This window comes from Panthera pardus, unplaced genomic scaffold (assembly GCF_024362965.1).
Source record: "Panthera pardus isolate Hobbes unplaced genomic scaffold, ASM2436296v1 HiC_scaffold_10, whole genome shotgun sequence".
Lineage (NCBI taxonomy): Eukaryota > Metazoa > Chordata > Mammalia > Carnivora > Felidae > Panthera > Panthera pardus.
In genome coordinates this window covers 70231598-70257625 of record NW_026526655.1, presented here as the reverse complement: position 1 = coordinate 70257625, position 26028 = coordinate 70231598, and the positions used below count along the sequence as shown (strand labels likewise).

At 33.6% G+C, this 26028-nt stretch overlaps 1 protein-coding gene across 7 annotated transcripts in view; it reads left to right on the top strand.

The window, feature by feature from the left end:
• SLC4A10 (solute carrier family 4 member 10) overlaps positions 1–26028 on the top strand; it is a 294893-nt gene that overhangs the window by 180590 nt on the left and 88275 nt on the right. For 4 of the 7 annotated variants that reach the window (XM_019457673.2, XM_019457634.2, XM_019457651.2 and 1 more), the window contains 5 exons: positions 7259–7350; positions 8305–8394; positions 13353–13510; positions 16593–16680; positions 25288–25434. In XM_019457673.2, coding sequence (XP_019313218.1) covers positions 7259–7350; positions 8305–8394; positions 13353–13510; positions 16593–16680; positions 25288–25434 — 575 coding nt within the window. The remainder of the gene's footprint in view (positions 1–7258; positions 7351–8304; positions 8395–13352; positions 13511–16592; positions 16681–25287; positions 25435–26028) is intronic. The other 3 variants (XM_019457640.2, XM_019457667.2, XM_053908269.1) reach the window with 3 other exon arrangements.

Below are 26028 nucleotides of genomic sequence, written 5' to 3'. Positions count from 1 at the left end.
ATCTATATATATCTATAGATCTATCTACCTAGATAGATAGATTTGGAAGGATGGGATATGATATAGATAGATAGATCTATAGATATATATATATATAGATATATAGAATTCTGTAATAGTTCTATAATGATAGAATTATAGCCTTGAATCACAAGTCCACGTATACACACAAAGGAATACAAAGTTTTCTGAAAGCCTACTTTTTGCCTTACTGAGGCAAATGCTTAGTTTTTCTGAAAACTAAAATATGAGTAGTTCTGAAGTGATTCTGTCACTGTCTGTATAATCAGCCTTTATCTAAAACACATAGAGATCTCTCTGAGGCACACATTAAGGTAATAAAAACTTGGAAACATTTCTTTTTTTTTTTTTGAAACATTTCTAATAAGATTCATATACCCAATTAAGTATTGTTGTAAAGTATGCTGTCAGAAATGGTTTTCTAAGCCTGGGCTTATAACACCTCCTTGTGACTCTGTTTTGCTTCTTCATACACTTTGCATAATTATGTGTGTTGAGAATTCTGAAAATATGTATAGACTTCACCAATTTAGAAATAAGTCTCCTATCCAGAAGTGAAAAAAAGTGTGAAAGACCTTTATTACTAAGGTTCTCAATCTACTTAGGAACTCTAAAAACTGACAAATTCTGGATAAACAAATCGAAATTCATAGCCATAAATATAGATTTGACATTATTTCAACATATGCAAAAGGGATTTATTTTTTTGTGCAGTAGTACAGAGAGATGCAAAACGATTTCAAGAAATCCAAAAGGGTGAAAATAATATTCTTATTATTAAGAAAAAAATCTCTTCAGCAGGGAATTGCTTGTAAAAAGATTGACTTTTTTCTTTTTAAGATTATAGAATAGGAAGTAAATGGAAAGCGGGTTTTATAGAAACTTGAAAACAAACGTTTTCCTTCGCCATCATAGGGATAGAAATAAGCCCCCTCTTTTTAATATACTTTCACTTTTGAGGCAAAACAGTTGAAATTCCCTCAAAAATGAGCTGATATTTATGTAAAGAAGTCTAAACGAGTCATATTAGATAAGGTTTCTGCTGCCTTAATTGACTTTTCCTTGAGCATATTACCTTGGTAGTAATCCCAAGGGTTAATTAAATTCAGTATTTCAGTCTGAGTTTCATGTGTGGATCTTCCCCATGTCATAGATTTAATTTGCAAGATAGTGATTTCCCAGCTCCTCTCTTCCCCAAGTCTGCACTATTTTGTTCATAACTTTTTTTTTAGTGATTTGTGATAATTTGTCAGTCTCACCTCTAAATATGTTAGCTTTACTTTTTTGTGTAATTTTTTTCTTGGTGTTTTGCACATTCTCTTAAGGGCCAAGATACAGGATGCTATGGATCCACCATGCATTTTAATGCCACCATGCTGTGTTTAACTTTCACTTTTCATTAAGCATCAAAACTGTGAGAATTAAATGTCTGATTCTGATGTTTCAATAAAAAGTGACAGTTACATTTGGCAAAACAACAGCAAAAAATAATAGAAAAATAATATCTTCTTTAACATTAAAACCCTGAAAAAGATATGGGTAGAAAGTACTCAGAGTAAATATATCAAGAATACTCAAAGAATTCCTTGAAACCAGAAGGACTTTCTAAAAATAAAAATAAGACTTTTGTATTAAATGATCTGCAAAGTAAAAATATCAGGATATATATTTATCATTTAGGTCATGCATTTGGTTACATTTTGAGACATTTGGATTACAAATTTAATATCAAGTATTATTACCCTACTGATAACATTTACATTTTTAAAAATAATTTGAGACTCTTAGTTTGCTCAGGTGTAGTCTTTTCTCATTCCACTGTGTTCTACTAATAATCTAACTCTATTTCTTTTCCTTAATATATCTTTTCTCCCCCCCTCCCCCCCATTATGAATACTTTCCAGTTGTATCTTTTATTTAGGATCTCAAAAGGAGTTACAGAGCAGAGGGTCTCTGACTTACTTTCAAAACCATAAATGACTAGAGAACATTTAGATTTGGAAGGATGGGATATGAGTTGATTCTTTAGGCCTGCATAGATTCCAGCTCTTAAAATAATGTACACATGTGTATTGTGAATGATTTTTATTTATGGCTTTTGGAAACCAGTTTTATTGCCTTATAATCTCTTCTTTTTCCAAATGCTGTACTTTTTATTTTCATACATATAATGCTATTATGTGTTTAGATATTTATATGCTTTCATGTTTTTTAAATACTGTGGTCTCATAAGTAAGATACCAAAAATTTTAAAATTATATCTCATAATGTTCTATCTTTGAAGAAAAAAAAAACTAGACCTATAATTCTTACACTTGATCTTAGCCAAAAGACCAAGAAGCGATAGACTTATAATTCTTAGAATTACTTGAGAGAAAACATGTTGAAGATTTATGTAGGTGACAGAAGTAAACATTGTATAATAAAGATATTTTCCATTGTTCCAAAAAAAAAAAATCAAGGTGACTGGACACAGTGATGGTTCTGTTAAGAGGCTATATTGCTACTGAGTTTTGAAATATTGAGAGTTGATATTAACAGCAAAAATATATCTAATATGATGTGTTTAAATTTGTTCTTTCTTATGTTAATTATTTTCAGGCATACTAATTTTTCTCGAAGTTTAATTATGTGCATACTTTTTATGTTTTTGAAATGTAGCTCACCTAATCAACATTTTCTAAATATTTAGCCTTTCTTTCTTCATGTTTTCTATTCCCATGAATAAATGTATTGTTACACATGTATGTAACTTTGTCATTCATCTTTATATTTCTTTATTTTGCTCTGTCTTGTGTCTGTCTCTAACAGGCTCATCTCATCTCTGTACCTCCCTCATCTCCTACCCCTTGGGTACTCTAAATGCGTTGAAGGTTTCTGAGGTAGTGTAAATCAGCTTGGTCTCTAGGTTAATAGTAACGTACCTTTATGTCTTCATCCCAGTTTCCTTCAATACACATGAGTTTCAGTGGATTAAGCAGTAGCAGATAATGGGATACTTGAGCAATGTATTATTCTCCTCTTGATTTGAATTTGGCCACATAGAAATGTAAAAGTTGCTGTTTGACAATACTTACATACATAATTTATTTAAAGAAGAAAACTATAGGTAAGGGATTAACTGAGTTAATATAATGCTTAACAGATATTTTGAGAATGTATTTTACAGTTGTGTTTCCATAATGGATAGTTTAATGACAGTGACATCACTTGAAGTTTAAAAAAAATGGTGCTTTTGATATAATCTCATGTTCCTTCCTCGCAACTTTATGAAGTGGGAAATGACTATGCCAGTCTCACAATGGACTTAATGAAAAATTTATGAAGTAACAAGTAGAAAGGCAGAGCTTTCATTTTCTAATGAGTAGTTACTTGAATTACTCTCAGTTTTCTCCTAAGCTTGTCCCACATCTTTTACACTTTACCTTGGAAAAATTCATGGTCTATAACCACTTGTTATCTGGCTGATATATGCTCCCTCATGGAAGTCCAGAGGAAAAAATGAATTCATGACTCAAAGGAAGATTAATTCAAGCAGTTGCTAAAATGAGTACTACATACTATGCACTTTAATTAATAAGATGTATGACAAATATTAAAATTTTGGATTTAAGTGGTGAACTAGTTGAGTTTAAAAGCCTAGAAAAATAAACATATATAGGATGAAGTGGTGTCTGAAATGTTTACATTGAAATAGTCATGACCATTTCCTAGTTAATACTAATGGTGTCCACTTTTCATTAGTTTTTGGATAATTTACTCTAAATATAATTAGGTTATGAGTCAATAAATGTCTCCTTTTTTTGGATAGTCATCTTCATGCCTCAAAACTATTGACGTAATTATAATAACAGATGTGATTAAATATGGCAATGACATTTATAGGATACATTAATGTGGATAGTGGTCAATGGGCAAAATGATGGTAATATTAAGAAATAGACAAAAACATGTATGTTCGCAAGCATTATGGCATTGTGATTAGAAAAAGTATCATAAAAAAATAGCATTCATAAAGCTTCCACACACATATGTGAGTGCTAATCCTAACTTTATACGATTTTTTTCCTGGCGGTGAAAATATCCTAGCAAATTCTTTGTTATTTTTTTAGAAAACATTTTCACTTTTGGTTGAAGGTACAGTCCTCTACCTGAAAATTGTCATTCTGTGAATTACTATTGTTTGAAACATCACAGAGAAAATAAGGAATGCCCTTTCAAAACCTCTGATTTTTCTTATATAACAGTATTTAAGTTAATAAAAGTTGTCTTGAAATTCAAGCCCTCCCCCTTCTTCTGAAAGTCAATAATTGTTGGAATAAAGTAAAGAGATCATTGTTTACAAAGATAAAGACTATAGTTATAGAATTTATTTTGATTTATGGAATTTTTGGTCATCCAATAGACTATGATTCATAATTTGTTATATATATATATATATTGGGGAATATAGATGGATCTAGATATAGAACAATATTTTAAGCCCCTTAAGGCTTCTCTCTTTTCAAAATAACCCAAACTAAACTTGTCATTTTAATTTTTAAATAATAATATCTATATACTTTTTTTGCATCCTGCCAAGTTTTCAGATGCTCCCTTGAAGATAAACATATTTAATGTCTATTGTTTCAGTTTAACAAATTAACATACATATTAAAAAAATTTGGAGTTCTCTTTAAACTTTGCAGGACTGATGATGTGATTAAATATATTTATTACTAATATTTACTACTATTATTTAACTATTACCTCTGAAATGTAAAATATATCAAATTTATGGTTTATATTTCTATATCATAGGCCAGTAGTTTCTATGCCTTTTTCCTGTGTCAGCATACATTCTGTACACATCTGTAGAATCTAGAACTTGCAAGAAATTTCCTGTCATCATCTACTCTGTCTCCTGCTAATTAAAACTGTCCACTAGGTCATTATCCATATCACTTCAAATAGTCATAGAAATAGAACTCGAATCTCTTCCTGATTACCACCTTTATGAGATAATATTTTGTAAAATTTTCATCACCTTAGAACAAGAATAGCATAGAGAACAATGAATCTCAAAATGTTAATATTTATAAGAGGAAATACTAGTGCCCACGTTTAAAAGATACCACATGAGCTGGAGTTAATTTATAAAATATTCTGCTTTTAAAGTATATATGTGAAAACATAGGCTACCCAGTTTATTCAGTTATTAAGTTACGGCGCACTGTCTATCCCATAAAATCTCTTTGAAGTTGGTGACTTCTCATTGGGTTGACTCTCTTTTTGCATGTATTTACTGATCGAATTAAATAATTGTCCCTCCATGTAGTTTTAAACCACATGAAATAAATTATTATAAGAAAGCTGATATATGTTTATTTAATTTTTCCATGCCTTGAATGTCACCACTCAATTTTATACAACATTCAGTAAATTTAGGTTTAAATACATCTAATGTTCTAATTCATGAAAATATGGAGAAATGATGTGAAACTGGTGATTGAAGACATCTGTTAGCACAAATGCATTATGTAAAAGGTTTTTTAAGATTACGGTTATTATTTTGAGAATGATAAATGAAATGGCTGCTAATGAAAAGTTCACAGTCATAGCTGCACACTGCAGTTAGAAATGGGAGAATGAAAATAATTGATGCAGCTTAAGTCTGTTGTTTCTCTGACGTTCCTATTTTTCTTGGAATATGATATAATCAGAATGTGCACACATAGTTTGAGGTAAATTCTCTTGAAAATTCATTTTTAAAATCTTCACCAAATATATTATTTTAGTTTGTTTAGCGAAAGCAGAGAAATATTTAAGTTTTGGAAGAATCTTAAGTCCATTACTTTCTGGCAATATAACAATTTTAAAATAAAAAAAAATTGTACCTATTAATAAATGACCACTGCCTGAGAGCCTTAACAGTTCCCAAAACAAAATTATAGTAATATTTGAAAGTAAATTATTAGTATTTTAAGTCACACTTGGTAATTTCTAGGTAACGAGGAGTAAGTGGGATTTCAGGAGAGAGTTTAAAGAAAAGGTCCTATTTGTATATATACTAGGAGTTTAGAGAAGTCCAGATAAGCACAGACTCTAGTAACTAGAAAAGATGAGAGTAAAGGTGAACTTTGAATAAAATTGGGATTTAGGTAGATACAGAGAAGAGGCGGGCAGAGAGGAGAGAGTACTCCTAAGACTGAGGAGAATAAGAGCAGTAATTTGAAGTCATGAGTTATGGTCATAAATATGGTCAAGGCTTCAAAGCTGATTTGTCATTACTGATTTCCCAGCAAAAGTAACAAGTGAGGATAGGGAGAGATTTTGGAAGAAGAAGAAAGACACAAGTGAAATTAAGCAGAGTTAGTTAATTTTTATCATTTAATTGCAGAGTTTGGGCAGATTTCAGATAAGTTGTGATTGAAAAAGATGTTTCATATTTAGTGAACTGGAATTTAAATACACATTGTCACATCCCCTCCTCTACTGTCCATTTATTTAACTAATGTCATAATCTTCCTAATGGGAAAAAGACTACAAAGTAATGAGGTTGCTGGTTGGTGTTAATGGAAGACTAATGCAATTCAAGGTTATTGATCTTTTCCCATGAAGACCAATATCAGTACGCTTATATAATTGTGTAGTAACAAGGATAAAATCATATTCAAAGTGTTAGTACTGAGTAAGGGAAGGGTATTTCTAATTGGACCTCTCATATAGAAATCTCTAAGTGTTATTGTCAAAGAATTTTTTCTCATTGTTTTTTTCAGATGCACTAGAAGTCATCAATAAGTTGTGTACTTTTCAGATATTTCCCTTAAAAAAACACTTTACATTTAAAATTCTTCAGGTTGAGCTTAAGTCGTAATAGATATCTATCCTTTCATGAATATATGTCATCTATACCTGTCATTAGTTTTGGATGAAATTTAGAAATCAGTGATGTTTCCAAACCAGGATTAGATTTAAATATTTTGTAGCTGATTTTCTTTATAGAGAATAACTTTTAGTTATTGAGTTTTAATCTAAGAATTGGCTTTCTTTTTCTTGACTGAATTCTCCCATTTCTATCTGTAACTAATAAATAAAGAGTTTTGTATTGATATAGATCTATTTATATTGACCTTTCATGCTTACCTCATAAATTCATTAAGAAACCTCTGTTAGCCTAGATTAATTCATTTTTCACTCAATCTGTCTAGAATTCTGTAAGTAATTGTTTGTATTCTGTAATAACAATTTCTTTTAGCAGGTCAGGTTGTTTCTCCTCAGTCTGCTCCAGCCTGTGTTGAAAATAAAAATGATGTGAGCAGAGAAAACAGCACTGTTGACTTTAGCAAGGTAAGCTTTTCTCTCTCTCATTTAAGTAAGCTGCTGAATTATTGCTAGACATTACTACCCATTTTAAGAGGTGTTGACACAACTTTTTGCATGCGCTGTTTTGGTTTCTTAGCCAAAGCTTGATCCTGTAATAGATTAGCATTTAAGTTCACATGTAACATTTTGCTTATTCACAAAACCAAATGTGTAAGTTTTATGTACCGTCTTCAGGTTTCAGCCACTTGGTATAATGTATCTCCTGTAGAAAGAAAGATGACTTCACAGACAATATCACAGAAGTTTATTGATGAAAAGTTTTGCTGGTTATTTTTTTTCAAAATCATTTTTCCTCTGTGGAAAAACAAATCATATAAAGATTCATCATGGTAATATAGCAAGGCATTAGTGTAGGGAAACACTAGAATATAATAAGGCAACAGAATTTTGAATAAAAACATGATAAAAACTGACTCTGCTGGGGGATACATCTAAATAGAGACAATTCAAATGAAATCATTTACCTGAACGTATTCTAAGAAAATAGAATACATGTGATTTTGGTCAGCAAATTCTTGACATTGTATATGTGCTATTGTAGGTTAGAGCAAACTAACGCTTGAACAGGAAAGAGGCGTTTCCCTGTTAACGAAAACTAAAGAGAGTCAACAATCCTCTTTATCTGAGTGGCTGAAACAGTCCTAACCCAGAGTGATTTCTTTTCCCCCCTAAAATGCTTAGCACTGGCAATCACTTTAACAGTGGGAGGAGGTGGGAAAGGGAGGCAGAGCAGAGGAAGTTGCCTGCATCAAGCTTCTGAAGATTAATGGCCATCAGCTCCTTGTTGCTGTTTCAGAATGCCTCTGCCAATGCCCAAGTGGCCTAGGTCTAGTCATGTGCATGTTCTCCCTCTGGTGCCTGGCGAAGTCTCCGTGGGAGCATGGTGTACCAGCTTAAGTCTGTTAATTATGCGTGCAGGGACTGGGAGGCCAACAAAAGGGGCATACTAGTCCCTGTGGGATGAAACAAAGGCATGAAAAAGGACCTCCACACCAGCAAGAGAGAGAGGTGAGGGCACACTCGGGATGTGTTTCTCCAGTGGTTCAAAGCTCATTTCACCGTATGGAGGCATGTGATTCAAATATTAAGCCAGTTCAAATGTATTCCATTTGCCGCTCCAAAAAACACATCTTTTTAAAGCATCACATCTTCATTCATCTGCAAGTTGGAACAAAATTGTCAGAAACTGCCATATATTTAATTTCTGAAATTCTTCATTTGAAACAATATCTTAAAAGCAGTGACATAAAAAGTTGCTTACCTATTTATGCAGGCACTAACAGTATAACAAGGGCATATTTAACATTCTCAAAAACAAGGATAATAAATCGCATCCTTTCAAATAAACTACCTTTTAACTTGTTTAAAGGATATAACCCCTTGACACTGAATTTTATATCTCCATATCATTTTGCTTTTAGTTCTCTGACCTATCTTTGCAGCCTTCACCAATGCTTTATCACATTTGAAAGCAAATGAATACTGCCCGTTGGAGACAGTAGTCTTATGTTCAGGTCCCCCAAAACAATTAGAACTACAGAAGAGAGAAAAGATATACATTCTTTCCTTTAACCCTTTTCTTCCTTATTACATTTCCAATCACTGGTCCATTTCATCTTTTAACAGGCAAGTGAAATTTTTATAGCCCTCTACTCAGTGCCAACCATCTATATTCCTCAGTGTTTCATGCATATCATGGGGCACTGGAAAGAACGTGGCTTTTGAGGAAGAGAATCAGTTCATGAATTCTAACTCCAGCGTTTATAAGCGATCTGATCTTGGAGAAGTTCTCTGAACTTCAGCTTCCTTATTTGAAAAATAAGAATAACAATACCTATTTATAATTTTGTTGTAAAGATTAAATGAGAATATATACACAGAGCCTGGCAGAGTGCTGAGCATATAGTAGATGTTCAGTAAAATGTGGCTGCTGTAGTTGTTGTTGTTAATATTAGTGGAAATAGTAGTATCAAAAATAAATACTAGACCAGAATATAATATATTTTGGTCTTCTCTGGATGTCTCATGCCTTGAACAGTGCTTGAGATGTATTTGTTGAATAAATCCTATGAGATTTAATAGAATTTAAACCTTTAGTTCTGGAACTTTTTTCCAAGTAATACTTTTTACCTCATAAACTGGGAGGGCGGAGTAATAGGGTTGGGGAAAATCACATGTGATCCATCATTATGGAAATAAATTTTCATGCCAGATTTTATAGGTACATGAGGTAAAGTTTTTTTTGTTTTTGTTTTGTTTTGTTTGTTGTTATTTTTAGCTCTAATGACTTCACTTTGATAGTGAATTTGCTCAAAGCTTGGCTAGTCTTCAGGTTACTGTGTCTATGTAAATATTTAAGCTTTAATGTTTAGATTCCAAAACCCATTAGAATTTTGAGATGTTAAGGACATGTGACTTGATCCTATATCTTTGGTATATTCCATCTACATTAAAAAAATTTTTTTTAATGTTTATTTTTGAGAGAGAAAGAGAGAGCGTGAGCAGGAGAGGGCCGGAGAGAGAGGGAGACACAGAATCTGAAGCAGGCTCCAGGCTCTGAGCTGTCAGCACAGAGCCTGACACGGGGCTCGAACTCATGAACTGCAAGATCATGACCTGAGCCAAAGTCAGACGCTTAACCAACTAAGCCATTCAAGTGCCCTCAATCTACATATTTTTAACCCTTCCAATGGATAAGCTCACTAAATTCATTAACTTAAGGAATGTTTTTGAACATAATCTGAGTTATCAGGTTTTTTGCTTCCCATAATGCTTTTAAAAAGCAGATGTGTGAAAACACTCCATATCTCTTTGTTTTTTAAACTGACATGGAGATGACTATTTTAGTGTTTCTCAGATGTTGGTAATGTTTCTTTTATTTCAAAAGATCCAAAGAGGACTTCATATTATTTTCTATGTAGAGAGAACTTTCCTCTGCATCCGTCTTTAGTATGTGAAACGTACTACAGTGAGTTGGATTATTAAATCCCTGAACAGTAGAAAACCTTGGAAATCTTCTCATTTAGAAAGTGAGAAAGCTGAATCCCAGAGAGAGTAAGAGAGCTGCTCAAGATCACTGGCTGGTTAGTGTCACAACACCATTTCTCCCCCAGAGAATCCCTATTAATTTTCTTGTGCTTTCTATAATGGCCTTAAGACTTAAGCTTTCTCCCTGAAGTCCCATCAGCATTTCCTTCCCGTCTCAGCATGTGGCTTGTCCAGACACTTCTTGTTTCACCATGATCTTCTGTCTAACCTTGTTCCCTAGAGATATGCCTGTTTCTCACCCACGGCTTAAGTACAAAATGCCCAGCATAAAGCATCTTTCCCTTCTCAGCATAAAGGTCTAGAGAGCCCAGAAGCCTGAGTGTACATCCATATTCATAAGAGTATAGCTTGATTTCTTCAAGGTCCTGTTCAGAGAACAAGAAAATCCCAGGGTTTCTTTGTGCTCATTCCAAGTGTTTGAGTCCACTTGAGGATTGTCTTGGAGACAATTGTTATATTAAAAGGTTTGATTGTCAGATAAGGTTCTTATGAACAGTATATTAGCACAAATACAAAAATATAGGGCTAATCCAGGAACAATATAATATGTAATTGTATAATGCAATAATATAATTAGATGATGTGTTATATAATCCCTTACCCCCAAATATATGACTACTCCAAGAATAATAGAATGTAATGAGTATAATATAATGGCTACTCCAGATAAGCTATAAGTTATTACATTTCAAAGCAAAAGATAAATTTGCTAAACCTCAAATTCTGTGTATTTTAATGTTTTTTCTAAACAACAGACATAAATCAAGATATCTTAGGTATTATGTAATACAAAAATAATTCAAATGCTAGGACCATATATTTCCTTTTGTAAATTTGACTATTTTTAGCACACTATGTACTCCTTAATTAATTAAATTGCATCTTAAGGCATTTATTTGTATGATTGCCACCAGTCTGAGGCACAGACTTCAATAGTGAAGCCTATGACATTTGCCAAACAATAAATAAACTTATAGAAAGTTTTGGGTGGAATTTAAATTTCTCAGTAAAGTTGTGATGGCTATTACCAATATAATTCCTATTTATCATTTGTAGATTTTCTTAAAGAGCTTTTTTCTTAGTTTAAATTTTGTTCCAGTGTATTAACATTGTGTAATTGTTATTTCCATTGGGAGAAAAAAACTTTGTTGTTTGTTAGGCTCTAAAAGACTTATGAAGATGAAAATATACTATGTTTTTGTCACAGGGCTAATAGTGTATCTTTTATTCCCTTCTTGAAAATGTATGCATTATCATAAAATTGTAAAGCATTACCAATTTAAAGCATTTTCAAAGTGTGCATTTCTTCTAGCTAGAAAAATAAATACAAAAATATGATAAAAATTCCCATGAAATTTAACCTTCCAGTATTAAGGTAAATAAATACTTTGTATCTATAAGTTAAGGATTCTATAAAAGGAAAATATTTAGCATATGATATCCCAATGTATATGTTTTATGAGTTTACAGATTTATATTTGGAAGTATATTTGTAGTTTGAAAATTTTGCAATTTATAATACTTGTCATAATTTTTTATAGGCAGTTTTGGTTTGTTAAATCATTTTTCTTTTTCTTTAAAATAGAATATTGGTTCTGTTTACTATTTTTAGTGGAGTACTGAAGATTATTTTTATGTTTAATCCTTGTGATAAAATGTATGCATCACATAATAGGATTTATGTTTTATGACACTCATATCTTACAGAAAAATTAAGTAGTTATAATCCTTCCAAATAGCTATGCTGAGGTCTTGATTTCTGAAAGCAACATATTAAATGAAGTCACTACAGTCTGGCGGTGGACTTCCTAAGGTCCTCATCCAAAAGTTTTAATTTTTTTCATTGTAAACTTCTCAGAAAAAATCTTTTCAAATCATTAAATTTGCAAAAGAAAAAAATCCAAGCCTCACCTATATTTACTGAAGCTCTTTTCTCTCTTCGCACCTATTCCGACTTTGATCTTGGGCCCCCATTTCATTCACATGAGAGCATAAACCAGTTACTATAGCAGATATACTCTTACTCTCCCTACAAAAAGGTATCTATAAAAAGCAACTCAAATAAATTAGAAACAAGAAATAGGCCTTGTGAAATTGACTTTAAAGTCATTGCTTAGTTTTCACTGAGGCCCTGTCCATTAAAAATTGATATTTACTTTTGAGAGTGTTTTACAATCATTTTTCAGACTTCGCCCTTTAAGCATTTTTTCTTGTAAATGATCGCTTTTGTTTTGTGTTCATTCATTTCAACCACAGACATCTCATATCAGAAATTCAACTCTGCCCGTTCAGCAACGTCAAATGTTAATACATTTATTGTTTTCTTTACTTTGCTATATTTAAATTCTAATGTCTGATGAGAAATTAAAATTGAAGAGTGGTCAGGCCAAGTATAGAATGTGAAGGATATAGAAAAACTAGAAGATAGACTAAAATCATAATTTATACTGTAAAGAGAAACATGATTATATTTCTTTTGAAATAGGCATATTTTGAGTATTAGTTGAAATATTTTGTCACAAAATTAAGATAACATAATATAAAAATATTTAAGCCTATTGGCAAATACTAATTAAATGATGATTAAAATATATTCATCTAATTGAGCACATATGCTTTTATCCCTGAAAATTTCAAGATTGCTGATGCTGAAGAAGCTTCTTTTAAAAACATTGAATAGAGAAACTAGAGTATTCACCTTCTATATGAGAACTTCGAAAAACACACAAGAAGAAAGTTATTATTTTTAAAGGGCAAATGAGATGTTTAACTATGTTAAAACTTGATTTACATATTATTTATATAAGTTATATTTATTTCACCTATGTTTATTGATGGGTTACCACTTGTGAAACACTGTGCTGGGATATGACTTAGCAAATTTTGGTTTATCTTATTTTACTTTGTGATGCTCTCAGGTTGATCTGCATTTTATGAAAAAGATTCCTCCGGGTGCTGAAGCTTCAAACATCTTAGTTGGGGAATTGGAATTCTTGGATCGAACTGTGGTTGCGTTTGTGAGGTTGTCTCCTGCTGTATTGCTTCAAGGCCTGGCTGAAGTCCCAATTCCAACCAGGTAAAAAGTATAAGAGCATCTTTTGCATTTTTCTGAAACCATTTTTTTTGGTAAAGGAAATTGTCCAAAACCAAAACAAGAAAACAAAGAGTAAATAAGTATAATTTCCTCTGAAAGTTCTCCTAGAAACGAATGTGAAATGCACAAAATTCTTGTTTGTGGAAGAGGAGAAAAATACTTTAAAAATTATTCTGTTCTTTCCTCCTTTCTCTCAAACTCCGATGTTTTCTGTTAGGCATCCTCCTCATCTCTGAATACCCTGGTCAATATCACCATACAAATCCTTTCTTATAATGTTGATAAAAAGGGTAACGTGTTGGGCTGTCCTCAGGGATTGCAATGTGGCTAAAAATTGATTGTGGGCTAAAGAGAGGATCTTGTATATGAGTGTGGTCAGACTCAGAAAGGTAAAAGTTTCATAGCTTATGCTTGAATTAGTATGCCTTCCAAATACATGCAAGTGCCATCATTAAGAGAGGCCTTGCTCTATCTAATATAGTGTGTATTTCCATCCCAGGCATATATGTGTTTCCCATGCAGAGTCTGAAGAATTATTGGTAGTAGCATCATGGTACTGTTGTTGAAGTCAAATCAAAAGTGCAAATTTAATTTGATTACCTAAACATATTTTTCATTCAACTATACATAGAAACTAACGACTTAAGGATAATACGAACTGAATTACATTGTTTATAGTTTATCTCTATTTTATAAATAAAATATATGTCCATGGGCAAAACTGTGGAAAAAAGAAAAGAACATTAACTTCAGCATGTTAGGTTCCTAGCGATTCATTCAGTGGACCTTGTTTTCTTCCCTTTCCCTCCCATTAAATGTGATTCCTGTATACAGACAGCTATTTACTCCATCTGCATTCATATAGCAAAACATACTTAAGGAGGGCCCCATTTCCCCCATGATTGGTGCCCTCTGATTGATGCAACTGTTCCAGATGCTTTAGTATCCTTCAACTTCCAAACACTGAATGCCTCAGCCAATTTAAAAATAATGAAGAGTTCAGGTTCTTGGTTTGTAAAATACGTTTCCTCCATGGATCTTTGGCCTTAACTAAAAACATAGCATATTATATCACTCTGTGCTTTGCTGGTGGATAAAATATTCCAAAAATGTGGACTAGTTTAGCCAGGAGAAGCCTCATTTCATAAGAGCTCAGCAAAGGGAAGTGGGATCTGGTGACCCCATCCCTGAATCTGTGACAGGAACAGATTTGAGACAGGAACCTGGTTACCATTCAGGTTGTAGGAAGAAGTGTCCGTTCATCCTGTGGGAGGGTTCCCAAGACTTCTGATACATGCCAACTTTTATTAAAAAGAAGGAAGAAAACTTGAGCACATTAACGTGGCATCTGACTCTCTGATTAGACCGCATTTTTTCTATATACAACTTGCAACCTATTCAGAGTTTCTGGGAATTTGGACTTCAGGTGTAAGATATCAGACTTACTAATTGTAGAGGCATTATTTTAGTAGTTTAAAATTCCTTTTCAGTCCTCCAAGCAGTGAATTCTTGTTCCACCATTTAGGAAGGTGTCTGATGAAATTCTGCATCAATGATGGCTATTTATGACAATGATAGTTCCTGTATTTCAAAAGAGAGAAAAGAAAAATTCCCAGGAGTAGAGAAAAGCCTTAATGGGGTTACATACCCTCACTTTGAAAACTGTCAAGGTTTAGGTGACCTCATTTCATACTGACATAGCAAAATATGTGTAGAGAACAATGGAGGAAAAATTAGGGGCACAGTAGAGCCACTGTGTAAGAGAGAGATTAAAAAGACTAGACTATGTAGTTTGGAAAGGTGAAAAATGGAAGAAGATTAGTTAGACAAGTAGAATAAAGAAAGCTGTTCAAGGTTCCTAATTATTCTTTCTTCGGAGGACAAAGGGCACACCATGAATATAATAGCACACATAGTAAAAATGTCAGAAAATAATTTTTTAGGACTTTATAAATAGCCCATGAAGTGGAAACCTGAAAAACAGCAAGATGTACATAGGTTATAAAATTTCTTAAAAGTATTATAGTTGATAAAGCACCTGCCACCACAGTAAGCTGGTCCTCTTTTAAATGTGTAGTAGACATTTCTGTATAGTAGAAATTGACTTGGGTTCAGGTAAAACTAACACAAAAAAATCGATGTCAGACTCTCTAAGACTGTGCAATATATGCTTCGTGTAAAAACATGTACAATCTTTAAAGTTTATAGTTAAATGAAAGGTAGGAGTATAGTATCTGATTTGGTATACCTTATAAAGCTATTTAGTCTTCACACGTAAGAACATAAACCACTTAGCAAATTAATACCACTGAATTATATTGCAGAATATAGGGCATTTTAAAATTTTCTCAATTTCTCTGCAGCATTGACCTTTTTCAGAGACAATTGCCAGAGTCCTCCAAAACTAGAGCGTGTATGGATTTCTTCAAAAGCTCCAGTTGTGACGATGAGTTTGCTAGACTTTCAGTCTAATTTAGATGGAATATCACAATGTAGCTAGTATTTATATTCCTCCATAATTGGAATTAATAGATCATTAACTCCCTGTTTCTTCTGCCTAATTTATCTTTGATTCCTGACAATTTTTTTTATTTAATGTAAATTGCACATATAACTGCTATTTTTTTGACCATGTTCTTTCTTTGTTTATACTATTATGTTACCTTTTTCCTCTTTACCCGATGCTACAATTTGAATATTAGTGAGTTCTCTTCCTTATAATTCAGAAAAGCTTAATCATATTTTACTTTTCTCACCTTCCTCCTCTAAGGATTATACAATCCTTAAGATTCTCACTATCATGTAGGCTCTAAGGGTAACTATATGGGAAAATACTGAGATCAAAATAACCATGGATTCCCATTGCTTAGGGATCTTAAGCATAAGTGGAAATCATCTTAAAATGTTTCCAAACAATAATAAACTGTGAAAAAATATGTAAGTATTTTACATCAAATCCCCCATCTTAAATAAGTCCTTTAAGCTGAGTGATTCTGTAACTATTAAAGTTATTTTTTATATTTCTACCTTGAAACTTTTTGTTTTTTTTTCTTCTTAATTACAGATTTTTGTTCATTCTTCTGGGACCCCTGGGAAAGGGTCAACAGTACCATGAGATTGGCAGATCAATTGCAACCCTAATGACAGATGAGGTATTTATTCAAGTTCATTGGGAACATTTTCCCCATTAGGTACACTTAACTTTTGGAGTTCCTGTATTCATGACTATTTGTTGTGAATCAGATTTCTCTCTATTAAATCCCCCTTCTTCTATGTTTCCAGTATAAAATTTCCTTTGAAAAAATTTGTTTGAAAGGGGTAATAAATTCACACACATGAATATAATGCTTTAAAACCTCATACTCTAGAGAAAATTCTTTATTTAGTGACATTTAGAAGATATTTATTAATATTCCCTTATAGTGTATGTCCTGCTAAAGTGAGTGCCATTGTTAATATCATTACAAATCTTATAATTATTTTGGGCAAAATAATTTTAGGACCTCAAGAGAAAACGATGACAGTGTATCTGAATAGTATATATGACACCAAAAGCTATGCAACATCTATCAACTCTCTTTACAGTTTTGCCTGAATGTTCTTAACCTGAGAGTCTTTGAACCATTAGAGGAGCTACAGATGGATTTCAAGGGGGCTGTGATCTTTATGATACAGCACACAAATTTTTCTGTGTAAAAAATTTGTATGTACTTTTTTTTGGACTGGAAAAAAGTTTTTAGCAGCTTCTCGAAGAGGTATATGTCTCAAAAATGTATGATCATGAAAATAAGAACATAAGTGCTAACATATAACTGGTTTCTTGTATCCCCAGCACCTTATGGAAATCTATTTTTTATTGTTTTTAATTGTTAAAGAAGAGCAAGTACAAAAGACCACAGAAGGGTCATACATTCAAAATTTAGTAGTAAATAATAAACAGGTTATATGTTTTCTAGAATCTCATCTAAAGAATTTAATGTATTTATTGAAATACATGGCTTTGGATTAAAAATTTGAAAAAAAGAACAAATTAGTATTGTTATATAACTTTTCCTTAGGTTTATGAAATCTGAAATTTTGAACTTTAGGGTTTGATATAAATTCTATTATATCTGTCTAAATTATGTTTTATGGTTTTGTATGGATTTGTTATTGATATTTACACATAGGAAACCAAAAACCAGAAGAAAAACATATTTTTCATCAGTTTGAGAATCAACGAGTGTATTAGTTTTCTATGGCTGCCATAAAAATTATAAACTAGGTGATTAAGACAAGAATAATTTATTTTCTCACATTTTGGGGAGCTAGAAGTGTGAACTCAAGGTGTCAGTAGGACCACATTCTCTCTGAAGGCTCTAGGGGAGAATGTTTCCTTGTCTCTCCAGCTTCTGGTGGCTCCTGGCATTTCTTGCCTTGTGGTGGCAAAATTCCAGTCTTCACCTCCATCTTCATGTGGCCTTCTCCCCTGTGCCTCTGTGTTTTCTTCTTTCCTGTCTCTTACAAGAACACCTGTCATTGAATTTAGGGCTCACTCTAGTTTAGGATGATTTTATCCTGAGATCTTTACCTCCATTATATCTGCAAAGACCCTTATTCCAAATAAGGTCACATTCTGAGGTTCAGGTGGATTTATGTTTTGAGAGGACACTACTCGGTCCACTACAGTGAATGTCATTTTATTGAGGACATCTGAGAGAAGACAGGGGAGTTAAAAAAAAAAGGGCTTCAGGAAGACCACCCACTTGCCCTAGTAGAACTCTCATGAGAAGACACAGTATCTTTGCTTTAAGTGGTTCCATAATGATTAATATTTTACAATTTTTACAGCATTGCAAAATATATGCCACTGTGATGTGTAGTCCACAATTTAAGTACTGTCACTTTTATGCACATGTATTTTGTGTTATGTTTCCACATCTTAAGACATTAGGACATTACATTAAGCTGTTTCTGGGGCATGGGATAGGTTATACGATAAGAGGGACACGTTGGGTCATGGGAGGTACATATATACTGAACGTATCTCTCTTCCTAATTCTTCCTTTCCCCAATTAGGCGTCAAGACTTTCTCAACAGAAAGATTTCAATTCCAAAGTTTTTTTTATTTATTTTTATTTTTTTTTAAATTTTTTTTATTTTTATTTTTTTAAATTTTTTTAATGTTTATTTATTTTTGAGACAGAGAGAGACAGAGCATGAATGGGGGAGGGGTAGAAAGAGAGGGAGACACAGAATCGGAAGCAGGCTCCAGGCTCTGAGCCATCAGCCCAGAGCCTGACCCGGGGCTCGAACTCACGAACCGTGAGATCGTGACCCGAGCTGAAGTCGGACGCTCAACCGACTGAACCACCCAGGCGCCCCATCCAAAGTTTTTTTAAACTAATCCACTGGGTGTGGAACAACAGAGAAACATCCATGTTTTTTAAATTTTAGGGTGAGAGTGATAGCAGAGAAAGAAAGGATTTCCATCTATTTCCCTGATTAAAGAGAACTACCCAATTTGAGAACAAGCATTGGCCATCTAATGAGGGCTCAAATATAAATCCCTTAGATTTGAAAGTTTAGAGCTTAGTTTTAGAGTAATTTGTAACTCTCACCAATGGGATAGAGAAGCAGAAACTCAGCCAGAAAGTTACTATAGAAGATGAGGGCGATTAACGATAAAGGGCATATTAATTATAATAGTGCATTAATGGAATATCAAGAAATATTTAAATGTTTTCTCTTTTAAAAGAGAAAGCACTTTTTTGTTGTTGTTCAAAACACAGGTAGACAAGTTGTTCTGCTTATCTAATTGCTTTGAAGGCAATGAATAATTATACTCATTAAGAACAAAATTTAGTTTGATTCATAAAGTTTAGTTAAGGAACTGATGAATCGGATTACAGTATCAAACTGTAAATTCTGTGACAGCTGTTACCACTTATTATTCATTTTTGTGCCCTGATTTTGTCAGGTGCTCAAAAAAACTTTTTGTTGCCTGAGCTCTGTTTGTTTTTCTCCTCTCCATACTGGAAACTTCTTGTACATACGTAGTCTGTCTTTTCCTTTTGTATCTTTAGACTTAGCTAGCCTGGCATCTGGTCTTCAGTCAGGGTTTAATAATTTTTTTTTAATGAGTTAATGACTGAATGTGCTAGTCCTCTTAGCAATACCTGATCTTGAATCAATTGAGTAATCTATTTTGTTCCTTTCCGTTAAGCATTGCTAGAGATAAATCATATGATTTTGCTTATTGGCACTACGACCATTGTATTAATCCCTTTCCATTCTTAAACATTATTAAGCACACCAAAGACTTTTTGTTTATATAACTAGCATGCCAATATTTATCATAATAGAACTTAAAACTGAGAATTTTTAAAATCTGTATTTATGAAATTCATTTAAAAATAATAATAAAGTCAATATATATTAACATACTGAAATAATGTTTATGAAATAAAATCAATATATGTTAACATAAATAATGAAATAACGTTTATGAAAACAAAAGGAAAGACAAAAACAAAAAATTTCCTGAGAGTGACATCATTTTTCTTTTTCTTGTTCTTGGCTTTTGAGCCAACAGTTTTCTCTGTTACCCGGATTTTGAGTCAGTACTGACTTTTCTGTTCAATCAGAGAACATGCCCAAATACAGTAGCTATTTAAGAAATACATATCAAATACATGTCCAGGTTTCCTCCATCCTGAAAATGAAATACCTACTGCTTCATATAGCATCTACCATTGAAGAACTGTTGACTGAATCTGAATCTCAACAGCTTTGTAGGGGTAGTGTTCACCTAGTTCTCGGTATCTTAGCTTCATGCATCTCAATGTGTTACAGTCCGAATTTTGTTGGCACCGCTGTGCTAAAACTGCTTTCAGTAAGGTCCTTATTTACCAGATATACTATTCCATGTTCTGTACTCAGTGTCACTTGATCTCCTTTTGGCATTTGACATTGTTGAATACCTGTTCTTTCTTTTTTTTTCATGAAGAACAACTAAAATTAATTGTGTGCTTTGTTTTGAAACTAAATTTTGAAACTATTGCTTAGATACATTCTTTTATGTACAATGAGTTTTTTACTTTATCTCTCATATACAAGTTTTTCATATACCTAGAATTGCTTTTTGCATGGGAGATGGGTAAAGATCTAATTTCATTTTATATAATCACTTGGCTTAGTACCATTTATTGGTTAGTCCATCATTTACTCAATGGTGGGTAATAAGTGCTTGTCAAAAAAAACCCCATCCATCTCTGCGCCATCACTATTTTAATTATAGTATTCTTACTATAATGAGTCTTGGTCTCTATTAGGTTGAATTCCTTCTTCACTTTGTTCTTTATTAATTCGTTCAATAAATATTTATTGAATGTGAACTATTTATCAGGCACTTTTGCAGTTGATGGGGATATATGAGTGAACAAAATAGACAAAAGCCTTTTCTTTCATTGAGCTAATAGTCTAGTGAAAAGACAGACTAATACATAAAAGTAAAATGTATGATATGTGGTGATAAGTGCTTTGGAGGAAACTGCCAAAGCAGGGAAGGAAGATAGGAATGGAATGGAGACAGTTGCAAGTTAAAATCAGGAACCTAAAAGAGAAGGAGCAAGTTATTCAGATATCTGAGGGAATACTTTCCAAACAAAAGAATAAATGAGGGAAAATGCTTTGAGACAGGAGCTTGCCAGGAATATCTGAGGAACAGCAAAGAGGACAACATGGCTGGGCAGGAGGGAGAAAGGGAGAGTGCAGTAGGCAATGAGGTCAAAGAGGCAACAGGCCAGTCTCTGTAGGGACTTGGAGTTGGGAAGCAAATGAAAGACTTTGAGAAAAGAAATGACATGATTTATCTTGAGGAGGAGCAAGGGAAAAAGCAGACCACTTGAGAGGCATTGCAACAATTTGGGCAAACAGTGGTGGTGAGAGAGAAATCAATGCAATTCCAATCAAAATCCCAACAGGATTTATCAAGGAGCTTGATAAACTTATTCTAAGAAAAACATAGAAGAATAAAGGTCCAAAAATATTAAAAGCAGGCTTGAAGGAAACAAACACATTTATTGAGGTTTCTTCCTAATTCACTGCTGCTTTTTTTCAGCTTCCTTTTCTGTATCCTTCCTTCTTCCCTTCCACTGCATTGAAACTTGCTCCTTAATTATGGTTCCTACATTATCAGTTTCTCCTTCCCTACTCTATCATTTCTATCCCCTTATAAAGATGGTCTAGACTCTCCTATATTTTAAAAGAAGAGAAAGAAACAAAGAAAGGAAGAGAGGTGGGCTGGGGGAGGAAAAAAGGAAAGAAGAAAGAAAGAAGGAAAGGGTACTTCTTCATTGTGTGGTCTTGAGCAAGTTAACTTCCACTCTCTCTGCCTCAGTTTCCTCATCTTCAAACTGGGAATGACAATAATTGTAAATATTTCATGTTATTATTGTGAAGAATATATATTCATTGCCTACTACATATTGGAGATAAAGTGGTAGAAATGAAAGCTTTGGACACTGGCCTCATGGAACACCCTGAAGTCATCCTTGACTCCTCTTTCACACTCAAGTCCGATCTATCTGTAAATCTGCCTGCCTCTACTTTCACAATATGTGCAGAATCCTACTACTTCTGACTTTCTGAACTGCTATCACCTGGTTCTTACCCTCATCACCTGGCCCATGCCACCATTATTATTCTACCATCGCAGTAGAACTCCTACTGCTCTCTCTGCCCTTGCCTACTTCCTTCTGTTCTCCGGACAACAGCAGGAGCTAGGCTTCTGCTCAAGGCCCTCTAATAGCTTCTTATCTCATTCAGAGTAAAAGTCAAAATTCTTATGAAGATCTAAAAAATCCCAGGATGACTTTCTGCCCTTCTGACCTTTCCTGCTGCTCTCCCTCTAGCTCATTCCTTCCCAGCATTTGGCCACCTAGCTACTTCTCAAATATGACATGCATGCTTTCACCCGAGAATCTTTGCACTGGCTATACCCTCTGCCTGGAGAGCTCTTGCTTCCAATACCTTGGTTTTTGCTGAAATGTCTCACTGAGGTCTTCCTCAATCACCCTATTTAAAATTATAGCACCCCCCAGTTATACCCTTATTCTCTTTTCCTACCTCATTTTTCTGTATTGGACTTTCCACCCTCCAACAAAATATATACACTCCTTATATTGTTTATTTTCCATCTCTACCCTCCCACTAGAATGTAAGCTCCATGAGGGGATGGATTTTTGTTGGTTTTATTCACTGATGTATCCTTAGCATATAAATAGTTTGATAAATATTAAATGAATGTTCAGAGCTCATGTGTTAGCAGGAAAAATAAGCATTAAACAACTAATTATATAATTAACAATGAATTACAATAATTATAGTTACAGTGAAAGCTATCAAGAAAAAGGAAAAGGTGTTAGGAACGTATTAACAGGATGTCTAATCTTGTTTGAGAGGGGATCAGGGAAGGCTTCTCTTAAATGTCAAATGTATGTTGAAATCAGAATGTTAGGTTAGCTAAACAAAGAGAAGGGACAAGAGCCCTTTAAAATAAAGCTATTGGGAAAATTGGTGATAGGAAATCAATAGTAAAGAAAGTTTTTAATTTAAAATCAAACAAATTGTGGTATCTGAGGAGTTTGAAGACAATAGGAAATCAGCTGCCCTGAATGAATTTGGACATTCATATATCTAAAGCAGGTATAAGATCATGTGATCCTTTGAAGCAATTAAAAATTTTTTTAAATATTTTTTTTAATGTTTATATTTATTTTTGAGACAAAGGGAGACAGAGCATGAGTGGGGGAGGGGCAGAGAGAGAGGGAGACACAGAATCCATGGCAGGCCCCAGGCTCTGAGCTGTCAGTACAGAGCCCCATGCGGGGCTCAAACTTGTCAACCGCGAGATCATGACCTGAGCCGAAGTTGGAGGCTCAGCCCACTGAGCCACCCAGGCACCCCAATGTTTATTTATTTTTGAAGGAGAGAGAGACAGACTGTGAGTGGGGGAAGGGCAGAGAGAGAGGGAGACACAGAATCCAAAGCAGGCTCCAGGCTCCAAGCTGTCAGTACAGAGCCCAATGCGGGGCTTGAACCCACAAACTGTGAGATCACGACCTGAGCTGGTCGGAGGCCCAACCGATTGAGCCACCCAGGCACCCCGAAACAATTTTTTTAATTAAGAGGTCAAATCAAGAAAGATTTCAAGAGAGTTGCTACTAGCAGGGAAACAGTAAAGTAGTTAAACTCTTGTTGGGATTAAGAACATTTGCAACTCTTAAATGTTTAGATTGGGTCTCATGATCATATAAAACTCTGTAGAAGAGGAGAGAGATTCTGAGCTATAAACTCAGTGGCTTATGGTAGGAAATCAGTGTTGTCAATATTTAGAAAAAATATCTTTCCCAAAATACAACTAAACCATTAATATGTTTTTGGTGTCTTCAAATTATCCTAAACCAAGACTATATGTTTATCATACCAATGATCATCTGTGAAAAGTTCTTGGTTGGAAAGTAAAGCAAAAGCCTTTGAAAATAATCATAATCTCTTCTTCAGCAGTTTAGATTGAGTATCAAACCAGAAACTAAAACAAATGTTCTAAAAGTAGAATATTTGAAAGCACAATTTCCCTGGAAATTTTAGAAAAGGTGGTCAGTGTAATATGTAACTCAGCATAAGAATAATTTAGTAACCCCAAGCCTCAAATGTCTGCTCCATTTCATATTATATGAAATACAAAAAGTATCAGAAATATTCATATTATGTTTAATATAGACTAAGTTATCCCATGTATCTTTATTTTTACTTTCTTCATTTGTTATGTTAAATATACCATTTGTCTCTGTGTTATGCTGCAGGAATAACCACCTACAATCTCAGTGGTTTAAAACAGTGAGCATTTATTTCTATCATGGCCTGTGTCTGTCCTAAGTTAGCAGAGGGGTTCTGCAGATTATCGTCACTCAGGTACCCAGGCCCATAGAAGCTCCCCCTCACCCTGCTTTTTCTCAGTCACTACGGCAGACAAAAGACAATGCGTTAAATTACATGCAAATTGTCATAACTTCCATTTGAAATTGACATATGTGCACCTAAATGGGGTACACCTAATCCCACTATCAAAGAAGGCAAGGAATGACATCTTACCCTATGTTGAGAAGAACTGTGATGTCTGTCAATAGCATAAATGACTACCACAGCGTGCGCGTGTGCGTGTGTGTAAATGTAACTCATTTTGAATGGAAATATGCTTGTTATACTGTATAGATGATGTGATATATATTCAGAAAACACTCATTTATAACTTTATTATTATTTAAAAATTAAAACAAAATAACCTTTTAAATTAGTTTATATGTTTCAGGGTATAAGTATTGCTAAAATTTTCAATATATTCTATAAATCTTATCTCTGTTTTTAAGCAAGGGCTTCTTTCTGAAAGTTTGATTTTGCCACACAAAAATAACCTTTGCCAAGCTTGAATCCTTAATTCTAACTGAATGAGATTCCTTTCATACTCCTTTCTCTTTTTCTTACTTTTGTTTCAGAAATTTCAACATTCATTCTAGCACTCTAAGAAAAATCTATATCTGTGTGCATTCGTAGAATAAATTATAATAGTTTAAAAACTTTTTTTAGTTAGAGCTGCCTAGTTCTTCAAATTGTTATAATCACATGTAAGATAACTGGGAAATGAAAACACTGAACACATTAAGATTTTATGATTACTTTTTATCTTTATTTATTATTTTTATCTTTTCCTCCTGTAGGTATTTCATGATGTTGCTTACAAAGCTAAAGATCGCAATGACTTGGTATCAGGAATCGATGAATTTCTAGATCAGGTTACTGTTCTTCCTCCTGGAGAATGGGATCCAAGCATTCGTATAGAGCCTCCCAAAAATGTTCCTTCCCAGGTATGTATATTTGAAAATACTCTTAAAAATCCCGTCATTTTTTTGTCTTTTAAATACATGTACTAAAAAAGTATAACTCATTGAAAAGATTCAAAATGATTTAAATTGTGTGTTATTGTGATTTTTAATAACATTTTTAATATAACATATTTTTAATAACATATATATATATATATATATATATATATATATATATATATATATTTGGTGTTCATTCCCTTTTGTGGCATGGAGCTCCTAAACCCCTTCAAATTTCCTAAGTGAGGAGCAAGATGTTAATGAGGTGACTTTTGGAACTCACCACAGGATGGGCTGCTGGCCACTGGAGCCAACTGTGTGATTAGAGGGTTAGAACTTTCAGTCCCACCCTCCCACCTCTAGGAAGTGGAAGGGGCTGGAGATTGCATTCAGTCACCAGTTGCCAATGTTTTAATCAATCATGCCCATGTAATGAAGCCTCCATGAAACCCCAAAAGGACAGGGAACAGAGAGCTTCCAGGTTGGTGAACATGTGGAGACTGGGGAGAGAAGCATGTCTGGAGAGGGCAAGGAAGCTCCTCACCCTTTCTCCATACCTTGCCCTGTGCATCTTTT